At 36.3% G+C, this 20,087-nt stretch overlaps 2 protein-coding genes across 2 annotated transcripts; one reads left to right on the plus strand and one right to left on the minus strand.

Annotated features, from left to right (window-relative positions):
* The first annotated feature begins 1,476 nt into the window (after nucleotides 1–1,476).
* LOC141405027 (zinc finger HIT domain-containing protein 3) lies at nucleotides 1,477–4,360 on the plus strand. The gene is made up of 4 exons (XM_073988975.1): nucleotides 1,477–1,741; nucleotides 3,346–3,515; nucleotides 3,577–3,796; nucleotides 4,230–4,360. Exons 1-3 carry the CDS (start codon nucleotides 1,677–1,679, stop codon nucleotides 3,753–3,755), a joined length of 414 nt encoding a protein of 137 aa, XP_073845076.1. The 5' UTR covers nucleotides 1,477–1,676; the 3' UTR covers nucleotides 3,756–3,796; nucleotides 4,230–4,360.
* LOC141405026 (beta-glucuronidase-like) lies at nucleotides 4,130–19,486 on the minus strand. The gene is made up of 9 exons (XM_073988974.1): nucleotides 18,953–19,486; nucleotides 18,707–18,886; nucleotides 10,917–11,651; nucleotides 10,684–10,856; nucleotides 10,476–10,619; nucleotides 5,108–5,192; nucleotides 4,703–4,879; nucleotides 4,505–4,643; nucleotides 4,130–4,445 (listed from the first exon to the last, which is right to left on the minus strand). Exons 1-9 carry the CDS (start codon nucleotides 19,193–19,195, stop codon nucleotides 4,195–4,197), a joined length of 2,127 nt encoding a protein of 708 aa, XP_073845075.1. The 5' UTR covers nucleotides 19,196–19,486; the 3' UTR covers nucleotides 4,130–4,194.
* Nucleotides 19,487–20,087: the final 601 nt, after the last annotated feature.

The following is a 20,087-nucleotide window of genomic DNA, read 5'->3' on the forward strand; positions in this document are numbered from 1 at the left end:
GGGCTGCCAGATTATTTTTATGGAAAATCGTCAAAATGACGATTTTTAAAATTAAAATCGTCAAATCTATTTTACAAAATCGTCAAAAATTAAAATGGGGACATTTAGTTATATTTAAATACATTTTTAATTAAAACAAACATAAAATGGATATTTCAGTAAGTAACATGCTTCAAATCAGTATTAAATTAAATAATTAATTAAATAAATATTTTAGTCAACATTCCTACCATGTCGTGTTCAATCAATGTTTCAAACAATTTGTTTTGTTAAGTATACTCTACTGTGAATCCTTATGAAGAGAATTTCGTTTCGTTTTTTGAAGATTTACTTGGCTTAAAATACGTTTAACATTTGTTGACGAATGTGTTACTAAGGGGTAGTTTACACTATATGAAATGTCATATGACATGAAATTTTCCATCATTATATAGTAGCTAATAAGTGCAATATTGGGGATTTTCCTTACGCCATTTACTTTGTGCGTCCACACCAGCAAAATTATTATAAAATTACGTCTCCACATTGCCTGCGTGGGTAGATATGGAATGTTTTTATTTCGTGTCATATGGCATTGATAGATAGTGTAAACTACCTCTAAGGAAAACATATGAACCATCAACACGTTTCAAATCAAATTTTACAAATGTGAAATAAATCCGTTTCATTATTTTCAAACATTTCCTAAAAATCCAAAAGCTTCAGTTCACGAAATTCTGTTGCTATTTTTAATTTTTGTTCCTTTATAAATTTACCAAAAAAGATGAGATTTTTGCAGGTTCTGGAGCTGTGCAATTATATATTTTGCTTGTTTCCATTGAATTCAGTTTGGTTCTATTATAAAATTCCTGTGCATATACGCCCAAACATATGTATGTGATTATTGTTTAATAACTAATTTTTGAAATTAATTAAGAATATTTGATCAGTTTTTACAAATTCATATCTTACGACATTTTTTATGACTTTATTTGCAAAATATCCAAAAATCGTCATTTTTGGGGTAAAAATCGTCAAATCGTCATTTGTCAAATTTTGCCCAAAAAATCGTCAAAATGACGATAAATCGTCAAATCTGGCAGCCATGCATATGGTAACCCTTTGCCTCTTGACACCCTCTCTCAACAAAAAACTGACAATTGCCGCATGGAAAATTGCATAATGTAAATTTGTACTATCAGTCGTTTAAATCAGCTGATTTCTTTTTCCCATATCTCCTTCGTAAGTCTTATGCCAGACTATGAAAATTTTCATTAACATGAAAATGAGTTTATAGGTAAGACGTGTGAAGGGGGTGAAACTCTGTACACAAGGTTCTGTAATCTGAAATTATTCTTTGTGTTTAAATTCGTAACTCTCAAACCAATGCAAAGCAATGAAAATATCAAAATTTTCATATGATTTCATTTACGTATGTAGACGTCAATGAAAATTTGGAAGAAAATGGCAAAACGTTTTCAATGAATTTTTTCATAGTCTGGCATAAGACTAAACAGTTTCATGTCCCATGCACCATGTTTGTTTTGGCTACTCAATTTTATCGGCCAATCTTTTTTCTCTTATTCGTGTCGTTCGGTGAACTCCTTATTCACCAAAGTGAACCAATTCGTGAAAAAGAAAAAAAGGCGTTCTAATCAATTCTTAAAAAATCAGAATTAAGACGATTTTCTTCAGAAATGGAATGTGTTGTGTGCCATGAAGTAACCAACAAATACAAATGTCCAAAATGTGGAAACCAGTAGTAAGTTTCTTCTTGTTGTTTTCTAAATAAATAAAATAATTTGTTTTCTAACTTTTTCTTCACCCAGACTCATTCCACTTGCACATGTGTTCGTGTCTACTGAAGTGTGTTTTCCTTACGTTTTCGGAAGTTGAATGTTTTCATTGAACTCAGCAATTGCCTTTGTACCGCATCCGTTTTGATCGGATAATATGAGTACCATTGTAAAGCTTACGGCGCTTAAGATGAGTTTAAGCATTAAGATCGGGACCCACTTTTTTCCACAGGTAGGTCTCGTTACCCTGATCACAAATATATATAACATTGCGGAAGTCCATACTTCCCGAGATATGGGCCTCCTAAATTCCCTTGTTAAATGTCGGCTACCTTGAGAAAAATTTTCAATTTAAAAGATACTTTGTTCCCGTGCCCTAGATTTGCACCTGTCCATAGTAAAAAGTCATAAATCCCGGGCCGAAGGCCGGCTATATGGAAAAAAAATTATAATTTCAACCGAGCTTAATGCTTAAACTCAACTTGCTCCCAAGGGAATTTTCACATCTTCAGATGCCCATATCTGGGCTTTCCTTGTCTGTTTCACTCAAACTTAGTTTGATGCTTCACTCTTTCCGTTTCTCCTATCTATTCTTTCATTGTCTACCCAAGAGGGGATTGTATTTCGTTTCTTTTGACTTTACATAGTACAAACAAGTTGCCTTGTATATCGTCTTCCTTAAATCTGGTGTTAACTACCATTTTTGTCGATGCGGAATCTATCTGCTTCATTTCATTGTCGGATGTTTCATTGTGGAATTTAAATTGTACGTCAGTTGGGCGAAAGAGTCAGCATACCAAACTAAGTAAGAAGGATGATTTTTTCCATAAGGCAACCATTATTGCTCAGTGGCATGGTTTTTTTTTTTTTTGGGTCCTAGAGAAATAAGTGGAAATGGTGTACAATGTACTATACCTGTAATCCTTGTTATTTATCCACAACTCATTTAAACTGTGAATTCGCCTTCTGTAAGCTTTACTAAATTCATCCTGGGAGAGAAGTCTTTAGTTTACCTTTACCGAAACTAAATCAATTCAATAACTACATACCACTTTAAAAAACTTGCTGTTTTTATATTTTTAAAAACAACAAAAACGAGGATAAGCTGAATTATGCTTGGTTTACATCATTGCACATTTTACATTTTCTGCAAGGAGGTGTTTGTTCACTTAGAACTCAAAATGAAAATTACAGCCACATCGGGTGGAAAATTTGGCTAAAATAGAGTCCGAAATACCGAAAATCGTGTGGTACCTTTATATGGGAGCAATACCCAAACGTGGACCTATATTGAACATTTTTTCCAAGGAGGTATTTTGCTCACTCACAACTCAAAATACAAAACCAACCAACCAAATCGGTTGAAAAATTGTCTAAAATCTTAATACCAAAAATGGGGCGGTACATTTATATGAGGGGCTATGCAAGTAGGAACACTGTGTGGTGTATTGAATAAAACTACCGAATCTTTAAATTTAATATCTACATGTACCTGTACATTGATATTTAAATAGCGATAAAATCGGATAACCTATTTTTTATTTTCAAATGTCTATCCCTTTCCTCTTAGCTGCTCCCTTAAGTGCTATAAAGTCCATAAAGATTCTCCCGAATGTGTTTTAAAAGTAAATGAAACCGAAAGTACAAAAACAATGGCCTTTGATGATGAGGAGGAACCAACAGTACATGAACCCTTTAAAACAGAAGATACAGTGCCTAAAGAAAAATTACAAATGTTGAGTAAGTTTTAAAATTAAATAATTAAAAAAATCAGATAAAATTCTATTTTTCATTTTTGTAGGCAACAGTGAATCATTGAAAAATTTACTTTATAATCCACATTTAAGGAATTTATTAACTGAAATCGATACAGCACCAAATGCCTGGAAAGCAATTAGAGCCGCAATGCAGGAACCTTTATTTTTAGAATTTGCTGATGAGTGTTTGAAAATTGTGGAGCCACAAAATGAAGAAGACTGATTTAAATTAGGATATACACAAATATATGTGATATATTAAAGGTGAAAAGAAATAAAAGATTTTAAAATATGTAATATATTTTTACACAACATTGTTGACAAATCTAAAAAATGAGGCGCGTTTTAATTATTTTCATGATTAAGAAGAAACTTCAAAGAAAAATTTATGGTAATTTATTCAGGAGGTCCTTAGAATGCATCATAGCAGCTCTCACACAGCATTATTCTTTATTCTCACAGAACATTATTCATGTACCCCACAACAACGATTCACATTGTTCATCATATTACCATATACCTGGATATTTATCAATTTGCACACAATTTACCCATTTTAATGGGTATTTCCCCATTTCCCATCTCTAATAATATGTGTTTCAATGTATATTTTAGTTTATTGTATACTTTCAAAATATGCTTGTTTTATGTAAATTTAGTATTTAAACATTTAATTTAATATCTACACATTCCTTAGCCCAGGAATTCGAATCACAGTTTTCACCATTAACGGCCGGACGATGGACACGATAGCGCCAATTTATGGTATATGGTAGAAAATCACTAGGAACTTCACAATCATAGAATTGCTTGCACAGTCCATAATAACGTTCACGTAAAAGATGAGCAGCAGATTTGGGTTGACGATTGCGGGTGAAAACACCTTTCTTATTGCCACCAACTCGGGTGTATGCTATGAAATAGATCAAAAATGAAAATATTCGTTTCTTCATAAATAACATGAATTTCAACCTTGTTCCGTTTTAAAGTCGGCAAAATTCCATACAAACTCTCCAATAAACCATTTTTGTTGTATCAAAAAGTCGAATGCCTTAAAATGTTGACCAAACAAGGCATTTTGATAGTCCTCAGACCAAATTGTTTCAGGTAACTGAAAATTAATTTATAACTAGTATTTCATTAATTTAAATATTTCGTTTTTATACTTACAGAATGAAAACCTTCTAATGTATCCGCTCCATATTCAGCCATCAGTACGGGACGTTTGTATTTCTTGTTCCAATTTATGGCTTCGTTTTTGACTGCAATTGAAATGGTATCCAAATGTCCTGCATTATGATACCAAGCGTTGTAACGATTGAAGCTGATAATATCTAAAAATTGGGCCTTTGAAAAGAAAAATGTTTTTGAAAAATCAAAATATGATAGTCGAACGTAAGCTGTTAATCAAGGCATATTGAATTCATAATCATCATACACATTCGAACATGTTTCTAAAAAACATCGATGGATGAATAAAATTGTTAAATAGCTCATTAAATCCAATGATTTTATGTCCCAATGTCCTTCATAACACTGTTCAACTGTTAATTTGTGTTTATTTAATTTTCATACCAATTTATCTCTTCCGTTTTCAATATTTATAGCAGCTGTTAGTGGTCTTGTTAGATCTAATGTTTTAGTATATCTCACGATTTCCCTGAAATAGATACATGTAAATGTTTTGATTAGTTTAATTATTGGATTAACAGCTGAAAAATAATTACAATTTTGGAGCACACATTTTCAACTTTGGTTTAGAAAAGTAGATAACTTGAAGAACAAAATGTTTAAACAAATTGCTTAACACAAACTTAATTATAACTTAGAATTTTAAGACAATCAGAAGTCTATAAATCTGTTCTTAAAATCTAAACAGAAACAAGAGATATACCATAAGCATTTGTTTAAAAAAAAGACAATACCAGGAGCGGTGAATCTAAAGAATAGTTCCCTTGTTATAACCCTACACCCACCACTGTGTAGAGTTGGTTTTGGCTGAAAATAATGGTCGTATATGGTACAAACGTGAATGCCACTAGCTTTATCGATCTGGCTATGTGCGTCCGTCCCAATCTCAATTGCGTTACTGTAAGTGGTCAGCTATTATTACTTGGACCAAAGCAGGACTATAGGAAAAGTTTGGAGTTTCAATTAACTGACATAATTTCGCATATACATTTATCTAATGAAGTTCGATATATATACCAGTTACCAAGCTTTGCCTTCGTCTGCCACAAAAACAACATCCTAATACAGCTGAAGATCGGATTTACCACCCGTGAAACGTAGTGTAATGGTTGGATGCGTTGGACTTCGGTAGACTCCTAATTTTTCAATGTATCTCTAAAGGCCTAACAGCTCAACTCGAAAGAGAATTAATTAAATATCACTATAAATGGCCTTCGCCTTAATAAGGCAAAAATAAAAAATAATTTCAGCATGAGCCAGGCTGGGATTCGAACCTGGGTCTCCGACAACTGAGTGTCAAGGTTGCCGGCGTCTTAGCGTTCTAAGCCACCATCAACTTGTCAAAACTTTAGTAGACAATAATTGATGATCAAAAAATAAAATCTTCTGATATAGAAGAGCAATTACTAATGATGTAGGAATAAAACTTACTTTAGTATTTGTGAACATTGAAAAATGGGATTACCAAAGCAGGACTATAGGAAAAGTTTGGAGTTTCAATTAACTGACATAATTTCGCATATACATTTATCTAATGAAGTTCGATATATATACCAGTTACCAAGCTTTGCCTTCGTCTGCCACAAAAACAACATCCTAATACACCTGAAGATCGGATTTACCACCCGTGAAACGTAGTGTAATGGTTGGATGCGTGGGACTTCGGTAGACTCCTAATTTTTCAATGTATCTCTAAAGGCCTAACAGCTCAACTCGAAAGAGAATTAATTAAATATCACTATAAATGGCCTTCGCCTTAATAAGGCAAAAATAAAAAATATTATTACTTGTAATTTGTGGAATTTTATTCCCATGGCTGTAATTGATAATGAAAGTAGACATTCTGAGCTTTAAATATATACCAAATGTGTTGGTGATGACGGTCAAATATCAGAGATATTGCAATTAAATTATCCTAATTTTAATATTTTGAAACTTTTATTTTAACGTTAATTTTCGTTCGTATGTATTTTTCAGTTATCTGGTTCCACTGTGTGGCGATTCTAATTCTGCAACATGGGCTGGCTGCGTCTATAAAGAATCAGTAGACAGGTCTGCGGGGTTAACTGGGCAGTTAAACAAATGTAGCGCATGCCAACAATTCGGGACCATATGAATTGAGGCGGCTGCATCGTCCGAATGTCAGAAAAGTAGATGTTAAACTGTTCCCTGTCATGGAGAACCTCTTGTTTCATTCTACCGGTATTCGACTAATTACGAGGGCGGTTCGGAAACTTCTTACCCTATCAATGAAAGAGAATAGTTCGTTTTTCAAAAATATTTTTATTTTTCAATATAATCTCCTGAAACTTCAATACACTTACTCCAACGCTTTTCTAGCAATTCTATCCCTTGATTAAAATAGTTTTCCTCAAGGTCTTCAAAATAGTGGTTTACAACTGTAATTGCATCTTCATTTGAGGTAAAACGCTTGCCAGCAAGGAATTTTTTTAGATTTGGGAACAAGTAAAAGTCACTGGGAGCTAAATCAGGAGAATAAGGTGGGTGGTCAAGCAACTCGTACTTTAATTCGTTGATTTTAGCCATTGTTAAAACACTCTTGTGCGCTGGTGCGTTGTCTTGATGAAAAATTATTTTTTTGTGTTGTAAGCCAGGACGTGTTTCTCGAATTTGTACATTTAATTGATCCAAAAGGTTGCAATAGTACTCTGAATTTATTGTTTTACCCTTTTGCAGATAGTCAATCAATAAAATACCTTTGAAGTCCCAAAAAACCGTTGCCATAACCTTACCAGCCGATTGAAGTGTTTTTGCCTTCTTTGGGGCACTTCCTCCAGCTTCAGTCCAATGTTTGGATTGTTCTTTTGTCTCTGGAGTATAGTGGTGGATCCATGTCTCATCAACAGTTATGAAAAGACGCTTAAAATCCATTTTTTTCGCTTAAAACGATCCAAACAAGCTTGAGAAATGTTCATTCTTATGCGTTTTTGATCGACTGTTAACAAATGCGGCAGCCATCTTGTAGAAAGCTTTTTCATCTGTAGTTCTTCATGCAAAATTAAATGGACTCGATCATTTGAGATGCCCATGATATTAGCAATTTCACGCACTTTTATTCGTCGATCATTTAATTCCATATCATGCACTTTGGCTTCAAATTCTGTTGTTGTTGCTGTTTTTGGACGTCCACTACGTGGTTCATCTTCAATGCTTGTACGACCACGTTTAGATTCAGCAACCCAATTTTTACTGTTGCATATGAAGGAGCACTTTCACCTAACACATTCACCATATCATTATGAATTTCTTGTCCCGATAAACCTCTTTTATGTAAATATTTAATGACAGCACGCATTTCTAATTTTTCCATTGTAAAAAAATTGCGGATGCGTCTTTTTTGAACACCTGTTTCTATATGAAGGAGTTGCCAGATCGAAACAAAATTTAACATGTGTTCATAACAGAGATGGAAGTTTCCAAAACACTTAATTTTTTTCTGTTTATACCGCGCTTTTTGCGCTAGGCTAAGAAGTTTCCGAACTGCCCTCGTATTTCTGAATTATACAAACCACTGGCGTCCACACATATAAAAAGTTGATTAAGCATAACCAAACACTGCTGGAGAGAAGTGTTATTATGTCATCGAACAGCTTGGCATGGTTGACGGTATCGTAGCCCTTCGGTAGGTCAAGAACCACCATGAGTCATGACTGTTCAGTCGCACTGCCTGTTCTGCTTCAGTTCTCGACTTAATGTGTGTTATGTTGTGGTACTGTGCATTTTCCGGAATCCATGCAGATGTTAGGCAACTAGGAAACTAATTCTCATTACGGGAAGGTGGAGCGCAGAATCTTGGCTACTGGCGAAAGGGTGGAGATCGGCCTGTACGATTCGCTTGTGCTAGCATCTTTGTCTGACTTCAGTAGCGCAACCATCCAGCCACCTTTCCAGGCTTCTGCAACAAAAAGGGTGGCTAACGGTAGATTGAGGACACTTATAAAATACTCATCCAGTTTCTTAATCATTGAGATTCCATGGATGATTTCGCGTTTCCACCTCGGCTGGTAGGGCTCTTTTACGGCGTAGCATGCTCCTTTTCACCCTATCAGTCTCGAGTTGCTCTATAAATTGCCGAACCTTTGCCAATCACCTTTTCCAAGGTTCAGAAAATTACGGCGGTCAGAGGTTATGACGTCTGGAGACGATGATAGATGGTCTGAACCAAGGGAAATTACGGGTTGCGGGACACGTGTCTATGGCAATCTCGTCTCATCCTTTTAGAAGCGCCTTCGTTCACCGTGCAAAATGTGGAGTTATCAATTTGTTTGGCCAGAGCTGTACCCCTCTAGTCATTGCTTAAGACGGAATGCCAAAGCACATGATGAACATTGAAGACCCATGCATATAACTGTATATATGTATACATTAAGCAACTCTAGTTCGGCAGTCCCACACTTTACTGGTACCAAGATACGTTCCTTGTATGGGTCTCTAGAGTCAAGCTGAAGCGAGATAAGTCTGTACTGGAAGGACTGGTGAATATTGAAGAAAAGTCATTCTCCTCCGCATCTTGTACAATAGTTTCGCAAAACGCTTAACCATCGCAACGTTCCGGAATATGGCAAAAATATACAAATAATTGTTGAGGTGAAGGCCCATGGTGGAGGATGCCTCCAAGTCAAAAGTACTACCGTGGTTTATCGGTAGTGTTGTTGTTGTACTGTGGCAACAAAGTAAAATTGGTCCTTGATGTCACATTGTCGAGGATTCCGCCACGTCAAACGTACCACCGTTGTTTATCGGTAGTGTTGTTCTTGTACTGTGGCGACAAAAGTTATATTGGTCTTCAAGAACGGTAAGAGTGGTTATCGTCCGGTTGAAGAATTTCATGAGATACTCGAGACCTGGTTTATCAAGTAGTTTCAGTACTACCATGGAAATTCCGTTCGGGCCCAACGCTTTGGATCATTTAGCGTTTCTGACGGCATATTGAATGCTTATCGTAAATTTTGTTGATGGTACCTTCTAGGCGGGAAGATCTCTAATGCGAGGTAGTACAGTAGTTTTCGCTTACCTGTACATTGAAAAATTTCAGACGTTTTTGTGCACGTAAGCCAAAAATGCAGTTATCTTAAATAAATGTGATATAAAATAGCAAATTTGTTTTACGCAGGAAAAATGAAACTGGACAGCTAAAGCCCAAACGCAGCTAAAATATCCCGGAACATCCTTTTTGCGAACTGAACATCAGAAGGGTTGGGCACTTTTCTGTGATTGAAACAAGGCCTATTAGCTTTCCCATGATTGATAAAAGTGGACAGTCAGAGGTGATGAAGTCGGGCTAGTGACATTATGTTTTAGACGAGGTGACACGACGAATTCTGATACTCAGGGCTAGACCGGAGCAACCCCTGAAATGCACCCATTCCGTACATCTGTGGAACTCTCACAGAAATTGAGTATAAGGAATGCAGAAGTGACAGACAGAACATATCCATATTGGTCCTGTCATTTCCTTCATCCCTGCACGAAAAGAAAGATTCTGGAGCAAAAAAAAAAAACGACAAAAATGACTGTCGAGATGTCATAGTAGGCCGTCGGAGTTGATGGTACATTCGGCGATTTTCGTCACGACTGGGATTGTGAGTATTGGGCAGTGTCTATCGAAGGTGTTATGTATGAGAATGACGTTAAATTAATTCCCTAAACAAATTTTTTTATATTTTGGTTGAAGAATAAGGACAATTTAGCTACTATAATGTGGAATATTATTTAGTTTATGAATATTTACCGGAAATATGGTTCTGATTGATTTTTCTGCGTCCTGGGTTCATTTGCTATTGACCACATTATGACACTGGGATGATTTCGATCACGATGTATAAGCTGTTCCAAGGCAGATTTGTGGTTATACAAGAGATCCGCTCCAAAATAGCTGAAATATAAATAGAAAGTCATATAAAAAAGCTCATCACACCTAAAATGTCTCCCTAACTTACTCTGTATTGACACTGGAACATTCATCAATAATCATTATGCCATTTTCATCGGCAAATTGCATTGACTCCTCCGAATAGGGATAATGTGAGGTGCGATAAGCATTGGCACCAATCCATTTTAATAAACTGAAATCACGAGTTAGCAAAGCAAAATCTAAACCTTTACCCCTTAACTGCAAGGAAATGAAAAGTTAAGACAAGTCATTGAAAACCATTTTCAAATAGGTACTTACATCTGAATCTTCATGGCGACCAAAACCATGAAGATAAACTTTCTTCCCATTCAGCAGAAAACTTGTTTCATCCCATTGAATTTTACGTATACCAACTTTCATACGATAAACATCGATCAGGGACTCATCTGTGGCCGAATGTAAATAAATTTCCAAAGTATAAAGATAGCCATAGACGGGATTCATGAGGTAAGGCCACCAAAGAACAGGATTTTTTACCCTTAGAGTACCATTAAATACTGTCCCTTTAGACATTTCGTGGGCAACAATTTCATCGGCTGCCCTTAATTGCAAATGTAAATAATATGATCCATAATCGGGTGATTCCGTCACTTCGTTAGTAGCTACACCAGCTATAGTCACTTTAAAATCTATTATGCCAATTTGTTCAGGATTTGCATGTGGATCTTCTTTATTGTTATCATTGGCAGCCGCTATAACATCTGTGGTTATGTGAATATCTTGAATATAGACTTTAGGCGTGGTATACAGCACCACCGAACGATGTATTCCCGCATAATTGAAGAAATCGAATGTATACGTCTGGAAAGTTTTGTTACCAGCATCGGTTAGAAGTTTCACAAGTTCACCTTGTGGAACTGTCGAACGTGTCAACGTATTATTGCACAGCACTGTTAGACGATTTTGAGCTCCAAATTTGACGTGTTCCGTTATTTCTACCTCAAATGGCAAATGACCGATATCATGGCGGACGATTTCTAATCCGTTGAGCCACTGTGGAAATGAAAAGATGTACAGGTGTATAATAAAAACATTTATGTATAGAACAGTTGAGGAATATTGTTTCATATTTCCTGAGAGTCCGGCGTTCATATATGAAATACTTATAACTAAGCTAGCTAGAGATGCCACTTAATTGTTACATCAGGGCCAAAAGGCCCTCACCGCAGATGACTTACGGAACCTGAATGGGACATTCAAAGTAATCTTCTTCAATATAGAACCGTCTCCCTTCTCTCACTCGATATGTTATGGATGAAGATTACTGTGGGTCTACTTTGGGTCAGATTTCTAACTTCATTATGGGATGACAGTGGCGTCGACTACAGTAGATTATGTGGAGATTCAGAAAATATAGAGACGACTGAACATAATCTTTGGTTATCTGATGATCATCAATAGCCGTCTGTAGGACTACTGCGATAAGAGTTATGTTACTGCTCAAGAAAATACTCTAGCGTGTCTCACACTTAGTAATCCGATTCACGAGAGTACGAGACACCTCCATGTATATAAATCATGGATGGATAAATCAAATCAAATTGTGGATCGAATACGGGCAGGATTATATAACGGCTGTTAATTTGAATGGCACGTCTGTGACAGACCCGGAAGGTAGTGGTGTTATTTTAACCGAGCACCCGAGTGTAATAGTGCCAAGAGGAGTGCTCTACGACGTATAGGAACCCCGCTACCAAAGAAAGGCAATGATATCAGCAGAGGCGAATCGATTTCCCTCCAGTAGTCAGTAGCGAAGATTCTAGAGGCACTACTCCCCACATGATGAAAAGCTGATTACCAGTTGCTCAACATCAGCATGGATTACTAAAAATGCACAGTACCATAACAATATTATACCCCATATCCCTAATGCGAGGACTGAAACAGAACAATCGAGGACAGGACCAGAAGAGGACGTGCGACCGAACAATCATGGTGGCTTTGACCTATCGGAGTCCTTGGGCCTGTGACCTATCGGAAGCCATGTTAAGCTGTTTGAGGTCACCCGTTTTTGAAACGTTGAATTATCAACTATATGTGTGGACGCCAGTCCTTTGTATAACTAAGAAAAAAGAAGTCAAAGGAATTACCCAAGGCGGGGTGATATCTCCGGAACTGTTAAACCTCTACCTTTCTGAAATTGCACACCCTCTAGAGTCTAGACGGCATAGAGTCATAATGACCGCGGCGGTGAGTCCTATCGTCGATAGCCTATGTGATAGGTTAAATATTTACATAGTTTAATTAGTTCAGTTATTACATATGAGAAATATGAAAATATCCGCAGCTAGTTCTATAGCCACACTGTTCACCATCTGTACCCTGAAGATATTGGTCGATATGGCGTGATTCTGACCACTAACTACCCCAAGATATGGAGAGTAACGTTCGAAGCCACAAGTATTTGCGACAAGATCAGTAGTTCGACTACGTAACTCTTTTTTCATTACCGACAAAAATCAGTAAATTTAAAATGCCCAACGAGACATTAATAAAAAATATTTACAATTTCGTTGTTTAACGAAATTTGTCGGTAAGTTAGTGATGAAAATAAAGTCAACGATTATTAAAAATCAATTTATTTAACTTGTAATTCAAAGCCAACGGCCCATCAGTGCAAATTACAAAATGCATAAGAATTGCTTAACCAAATAAAGGAAAACTACTGGAAAAACTATTATTTACATTTTTATACCCTACACCACCTTGTGGTAAGGGGGTATGTATGTACATATTATGGCTTTGTGCATTAGTTTGTAACATGCAAAAGCAAACGAGATAGACCCATAGTTCCTTTTAGGGATATACATGGAATCACTTTCTGAGTCGATTTACGCATGTCCGTCTGTCCATGTATTTTTGTAAACAAAGTACAGATCGCATTTATTGTCCGATTCGCATGAAAATTGGGGAAGATACATAGTTTTCTTGGCCAAAGGACGAACGCTATTTATTTTGGTAAAAATCGGTTCAGATTTGGATATAGCCCCCATATATATTTTCGCCTGATTTCAGGCATTTGGTGCACCAAACACGCAAATTCTGTCCGATTTTGATCTAATTTGAAAAATGTCACCAAATTTGGACTAGAAATGAGTGTGTCAAATTATATCGAAATCGCGGTAGATTTGGATATAGCTCCCATATATATTTTCGGCCGATTTTAGGTATTTGGTGCACTAAACACGCAAATTCTATTCGATTTCAATGAAATTTGGAATGTGTGACGGAATTTAGTCTAGAAATAAGTGTGCTAAATTATATAGAAATCGGTTCAGATTTGGATATATGTAGCTCCCATATATAATCTCGGCCGATTTTAGGTATTTGGTGCACGAGACACACTAAATTCTGTCCGATTTCAATACAATTTGGAATATGTGACCAAATTTAGTCTAGAAATAATTGTACCAAAGTATCTCGAAATCGGTTCAGAGTTGGATATAGCTCCCATATAAATTTTCGGCCGATTTTAGGTATTTGGTGCACGAAACACCCAAATTCTGTCCGATTTCAATGAAATTTGGAATGTGTGTCGGGATTTGGCCTAAGTGTGCCAAATCATGTCGAAATCGAATCAGATTTGGATATTTAATTTGGGGCGATTTTAGATATTTGATGCATGAAACACGCTATACATATATGTCCAATTTTTATGAAATTTGGAATATGTGACGGAATTTGGTCTAGAAATAAATGTGTCAAATTATATCAAAATCTGTGCAGATTTGGATTTAGCTCCCACTTACATATAGTCGTCCCCGCCCGACTTTGATCCTTACTTACTAGTTAATTCATAATTTAACCAATTTTTGTCGGTGACCAACAAAAGGAGTGAGTCGATATGGTCCATTTTCGAACTTATACTATGTTTTGACAGAATATCAAACCAAATAGGTTTATCCGTTCGAGAGTTATCGAGCACTCTAGCAACTACAGCTTTCGGGCCATTTTCTCAGGAAGTAAGGACTTTCGATTAAAAAAACTTGTGAAGAAGAAGCTGCGTGCTAACTAGAGACAAGCTGTGTGCTTAGTAATTAAAGTCGGTTCCGAATAAGTGTAATAGGGTAAATAAAGGATTGTAGAAACGTAATCTAAAACGAACCCTGTTTTATTTGGTACAAATTGTATCGGGGAATAAAACAACGTCTGCATGGAGATTAGTTAAATCTAATTCCGTAACAATATATTTCAAAATGAATGTCTCGACGAGCTAAGTCGATCTGGCTGTGTGTCCGTCCGAATGTCCCTCTAATCGGATTGTTTTGGCGGTTAATGGGGGTCTTGGAGGGGTGAAAGGGGTCGGAAAGAGCCAAAAACTTCTATGGAGAAAAATACAAGGTTTTATTTTTATGCTTCTATGGGAAATATAGGAATACGAGGACCTTTACTGATAATTCTGTTCTGGAATATTTTATAACCCCATGGACGATTAAATAACAATTTTCAGTCATTTCGGTGGGATATTTACGTTACATCCCTCAGAATTACGAAAATCGAAAGGTACCGTTCTATGGAGCCTATATCGAAACGTGGACCTATACCGTGGAATTTCAGTGGCTGATTTCGTTGGCTGATTTTCGGTATTTTGAAGGTTATGGCCACAAACCTTCAAAATACGGAAAATCGGGATGTACCGTTCTATAAGGGCAATATGAAGGCGTGGACCTATATCTAAACATTTAAAGTGGAAGGTTTTGTACCCCTAATGAAGACTAAATACCACATTTCAGCCATTTCCATGGATTATTGTGGTCACAAACTTCAAAATACCGAAAATCGGGAGGTACCGTTCAATGGGGGCTATATAAAGGCGTGGACCTATACCGACAAATTTCATATGGAAAGTTTTATATCCTCAACGAAGACTAAATACCAAAATTCAGCCATTTCGAATATTGAGGCCACAACCTTCAAAATACCGAAAATCGGGAGGTACCATTCTATGGGGGCTATATAAAGGCGTGGACCTATACCAACAAAATTCTGGGGGAAAGTTTTATACCCCCAGCGAAAACTATATACCAAATTTCAGCCATTTTGGTGAGATAATGAAGCTAAGACCTTGAAAATACCGAAAATTGGGTGGTACCGTTCTATGGGGGGCTATATCAAAACGTGGACCGATATAGCCCATTTGCAATACCAAGCATCATAGGAGTAATGTTAACTTCTATACCACATCTACCTACCTACCTTAAAAATTGCGAGCTGTATCTTGATTTCAACAGAAGGACGGACGCTCGGACGGACAGACGGACATGGTTATATCGACTTAGAATTTTAACCTGATCATGAATATTTCGATGAGTTACAAACGGAATGGCAAATTTAATTATACCCTCCATATTATGGTGGAGGGTATAATAATAGAAATCCGTGGTTAAATGGAAAAGTTATGCCCTTTAAAGTTTAACGTTGAAAAATCATTTTACGAAGTGATCTGAGAAACCCAAAGGTATTTTCGTCTTCCATGGACTCCAACAAAATCGAATTGGTAACCCCTGCATTTTTTTTGTAGCACAATGTTATTTTAGTTCCCTAAAAGAAATTTTTACAGGTAAAGAGCTTATGCACAGGGCTAGTGGTGTAGGGTGTTATATAGACGGCCCCATCCCGACTATAGCTTTTGCTCACTTGTTCTTTCTTTATAAAAATTTTGATTTCTACTTTTTTAAATAAACATGCAGTGTATACATTTGCTTTATTAAAGTTAAATTGCTATAACGACCCGTCAGTTCATTAAAAAATAAGGTAAACAAATTTTGACATTTCCAGTAATGATAATGTATGTATGTGCTATATCTCCGGTGTTTTATCATATACACCAAAGTACGAATGTATGACCGGAAGGCAAAAACTGCCACTATCACGAAAAATAAATTCCGCAGAAAGTTAGTGTCCAGGGGTAGTGGTATAGGGTACGACATTGTCGATCCCGTCCGACTATGGCCCCTTTTGACTTTCTTATTATTATTGCCGAATATTTTCGGTAAGTTGGCGATTAAAATAAACCATAGCGATTAAAATAAACACTGCTAATTATTATTTTCTTGGGGATTGAACCATATGAACTTCGAATTTGTAAACTGTGCTCTACAAATGTGTGGAACGCCACAGGGGACACCTTTCCTCTTCACCTAGGTTCTATTTAAGGAATACAACATCACTATTGTGATTGAAATACCTCCAAAATGTTTTTTTTTACATTTACAAAACAAAGTTTTTAAAAAAGCTATTTGCGGTGTGCACTTTATACAAAAATATCCATGATCAAAAAACAAAAAAAAAAACAAGACACTGCATCACTTCAGATCAATTTTAATTATTTTTAACATTTTAGTATGGTCTCCTTATGAATAATACAAAGGGTTACATTTATTAATGTTCTGTTTTATTTAAAACCTTTTCATATGCAATTCGAAACATTTCAATTGTTATTCCATTTGAAATTCGAATTCAATTTATTTCATTTGAAATCCGAAAAAAAATTACAAAATTTGTTGGTTTTAAAGAAAATGTGTAGAATCCCAAATGGACTTCAAATGTAATAATCAAATTTTATAATCCAATTTTTTATTGGAAATAAAAAAAAAAAACAATTAATAAAAAAAACAAGTAAAAAAGTATCGGTCGACCGACAGAAATATGGATTGGATTAAATCTCAAAAATTTGCGGGGGATATCGATAGATAGTGCTTTTGTACCATCCTAGCCTACGAAAAGCATAATATCGGGCCACAAGGGAATCCTTCAGTAAAAACGTCCAAAGAACTAAATCGGTTGCTACGTTTGTGAGATATGCAAAGAAATATTACGAAATGCAAAGTGTGGACAAACGGAGTATTCGGTTCGAGCTCTACAGCCACTACATATGGTGCCATAGGGATTTTTTTGCACCTTTAAGGACAGTTTCTCAGGAAGTGTGGACTTGCCCCTGATGAAACTTGTACCGTCGTATGGGGGCAGTGAATACAAGTTGCTACAACAAAAATCAAATCGATTCGAGAGCAGGTCCTATTGTGAACTTTTCCGACATTTTGTGTGGGAGGTACCCGAAGGGGTGGACCGATTGAGTCCATATTTACCTCATATTACTCTGGTAGAAAGTTTACGCTATACAAAGTATGGACCAAATCGGTCACTCCCTTCAAGAGTTATCGTGCGCACAAACTTTCCGAACATTTTCCAACTTTTGTGGGGGAGATGCTGGAAGGAGTGGACCGATGTAGCTCATCTTCGAACTTAAACTAAGTTTGGGCAAAATACTACGAAAGCCAAAATTTGAACCAAATCGGTTCATCAGTTCGAGGGTTATCGTGCGCTTCAGCCAGCAGGACAGACAGACGGACGAAAATGGCTAGATCGACTCCAAATTGTCTGAAACACATTTCGTCCAAACATACTTGGGGTCTAAAACCATTATTTCGATGAGGCACATTTTCATCCTATCAAACAAAGTGTATATACCCTCTTTAGCCTAAATGCTGAGGGTATAATTAATTAATAATTTAATAACACATTTCATATTTTTATATTAATATGCTCTCTGCTGGATTTGATCATGCGAACTTCTCATTTGTAGCCGAAGACACTATACACTGCGCTACGCGTACGAACATTAAGTGTTGTTTAAACGCTTACATGTGCACCACTAACTGTTTTTATATAGTTAACATTGCATTACTTTGTAATGGGTTACATAATGACTAACAGATCCGAATTTTTGCTGGTTACAAATGAAGTGTTACAAATTACAACTGAAATTTGAATAACATCTGAAAATGGTGTATTGCAAAAACTTCTGAATAAACACTTCGGCTTAGGACACAGACAAATAATTGCAATACGAAGTCTATATTAACATTTGAGCCCACTGAAATTATTCTTTATTTATTTTTCGTTGTATGACCGACGATTCAATAACTTATATATTTATTTTAAAAATATTTATAATTATAGCACAAACAAAGATATTCGAATACTTTTCTTTGTCCTCAAAAAATGAATTTAAACATGATTTAAGAATGTCAAATTGTTTATCTTACCACAATTGCCGAATAATGTACACTGCCAAAACGTAGCCAAACACGCTTATCCAAAGACCAATCATGGGAAACGAAAAATTTCCTTTCATACCAGACAACACCTAAATGATCCCTCAATGATTCATCGGTGGTCAAATCATTATAGCTTGCCGGCACAGGCATTGCTAGTGTGGGGCTTATCTGCAAAATAACCACTGGTTAGGCTCTTGTTCCTTCTCAACCACGCCGTGATAAACTTCAACTTGCCTTATCTAAATCCTTGGCATACCATTTCCCCTCCAAACCCGTCATGGAGCTGTTGGAGCTACCTTTTAGAAAACGCCACATCCCATCTAAGGACCGTACATCACGTGACTCCGATTCAAAAGGATACAATAGACCTTGCGTTAGGGGCGGATCTTTGTTAATCGTTATTTTACCATTATTAAATTTGCCGGCTAAACCGGAATGCACAAAAAGTACCAACGAAATGCACAAATAGCGCCACATCGAATACAAGAAGTGGAAATGGATTTTGTAAATAAATTAATTTGAACTCGTTTTATTATTTCTTTAAAGCTGAGTGTTGTGGTTTTTTTGTTTTATTTAGGATTTCTATGCCCACATTATCCGTTGCTTTATTCCCGACCACGAACTATGCCAAACAATGACTTCTGTTAGACTGACTGACTGGCTGACAAACAATTAGAGTTATTATGCATATGATTCGTATACCTTATCTCTACACAGCCAGCGCACACACTGTGTATGTCAGAACCACCACAGAGCTTCGTTTGCACTACTTTTCCACCCTTCTGCAAGTAATTCATTACCCCTTTCCTACTGCAGCACTTGTTGTGAGAATAATTGAATTTTTGCAATTGTATGCATTAATGCGCTACACAAATTGGTATAGTGGTGTAGCTTAGTCGTTGTGTTCGTTACAGGAGGAAGCGAAACATATGTTCCACAATCGTCTTTGCCGAGAAAATAAGTAGACACATTTCCAACACAAATTAACTAATATTTGTTAAGAATCAAACACATTTGACATTTTTAGGTGTCTACTCGTGCTTAGATTTCGGGAAAAACCTATCAGATTTTTTGCACCTCCTATCAGGTATTCACTTCCCCGGATATAATGATGCTGGCAGTGACCTAAAATCTGCAACATTCAACAACAATACCAAAATTCAATTCCAACTGAGGACAATGGAATTTCATTGAAATGATAAGAACGCAGAAAAAACTGATAATACCAAATATGAATATAGTCTCCGTACACATCAACCTACTAACGCATAATATTAATACGGGCATGTTGCAACTAGAGTTGTTAAAATCGAGTTCGTTTGAACGACCCAGTTCACTATATATATAGTTCAGTATATAGTTTGTATGA

This window comes from Musca autumnalis, unplaced genomic scaffold, assembly GCF_047663935.1.
Source record: "Musca autumnalis isolate F117 unplaced genomic scaffold, ASM4766393v1 scaffold_5, whole genome shotgun sequence".
NCBI lineage: Eukaryota > Metazoa > Arthropoda > Insecta > Diptera > Muscidae > Musca > Musca autumnalis.

Excerpts from the sequence above, each read along its gene's own strand:
- LOC141405027 (XM_073988975.1), top strand. The coding sequence starts at position 1,677 with ATGGAATGTGTTGTGTGCCATGAAGTAACCAACAAATACAAATGTCCA. Across the intron at positions 1,742-3,345 it reads CCAAAATGTGGAAACCAGTA|CTGCTCCCTTAAGTGCTATA; the intron begins GTAAGTTTCTTC and ends CTTTCCTCTTAG. Across the intron at positions 3,516-3,576 it reads AGAAAAATTACAAATGTTGA|GCAACAGTGAATCATTGAAA; the intron begins GTAAGTTTTAAA and ends TCATTTTTGTAG.
- LOC141405026 (XM_073988974.1), bottom strand. The coding sequence starts at position 19,195 with ATGTGGCGCTATTTGTGCATTTCGTTGGTACTTTTTGTGCATTCCGGT. Across the intron at positions 10,620-10,683 it reads TGTTCCAGTGTCAATACAGA|CTATTTTGGAGCGGATCTCT; the intron begins GTAAGTTAGGGA and ends TTTATATTTCAG. Across the intron at positions 4,446-4,504 it reads CGACTTTAAAACGGAACAAG|CATACACCCGAGTTGGTGGC; the intron begins GTTGAAATTCAT and ends TCTATTTCATAG.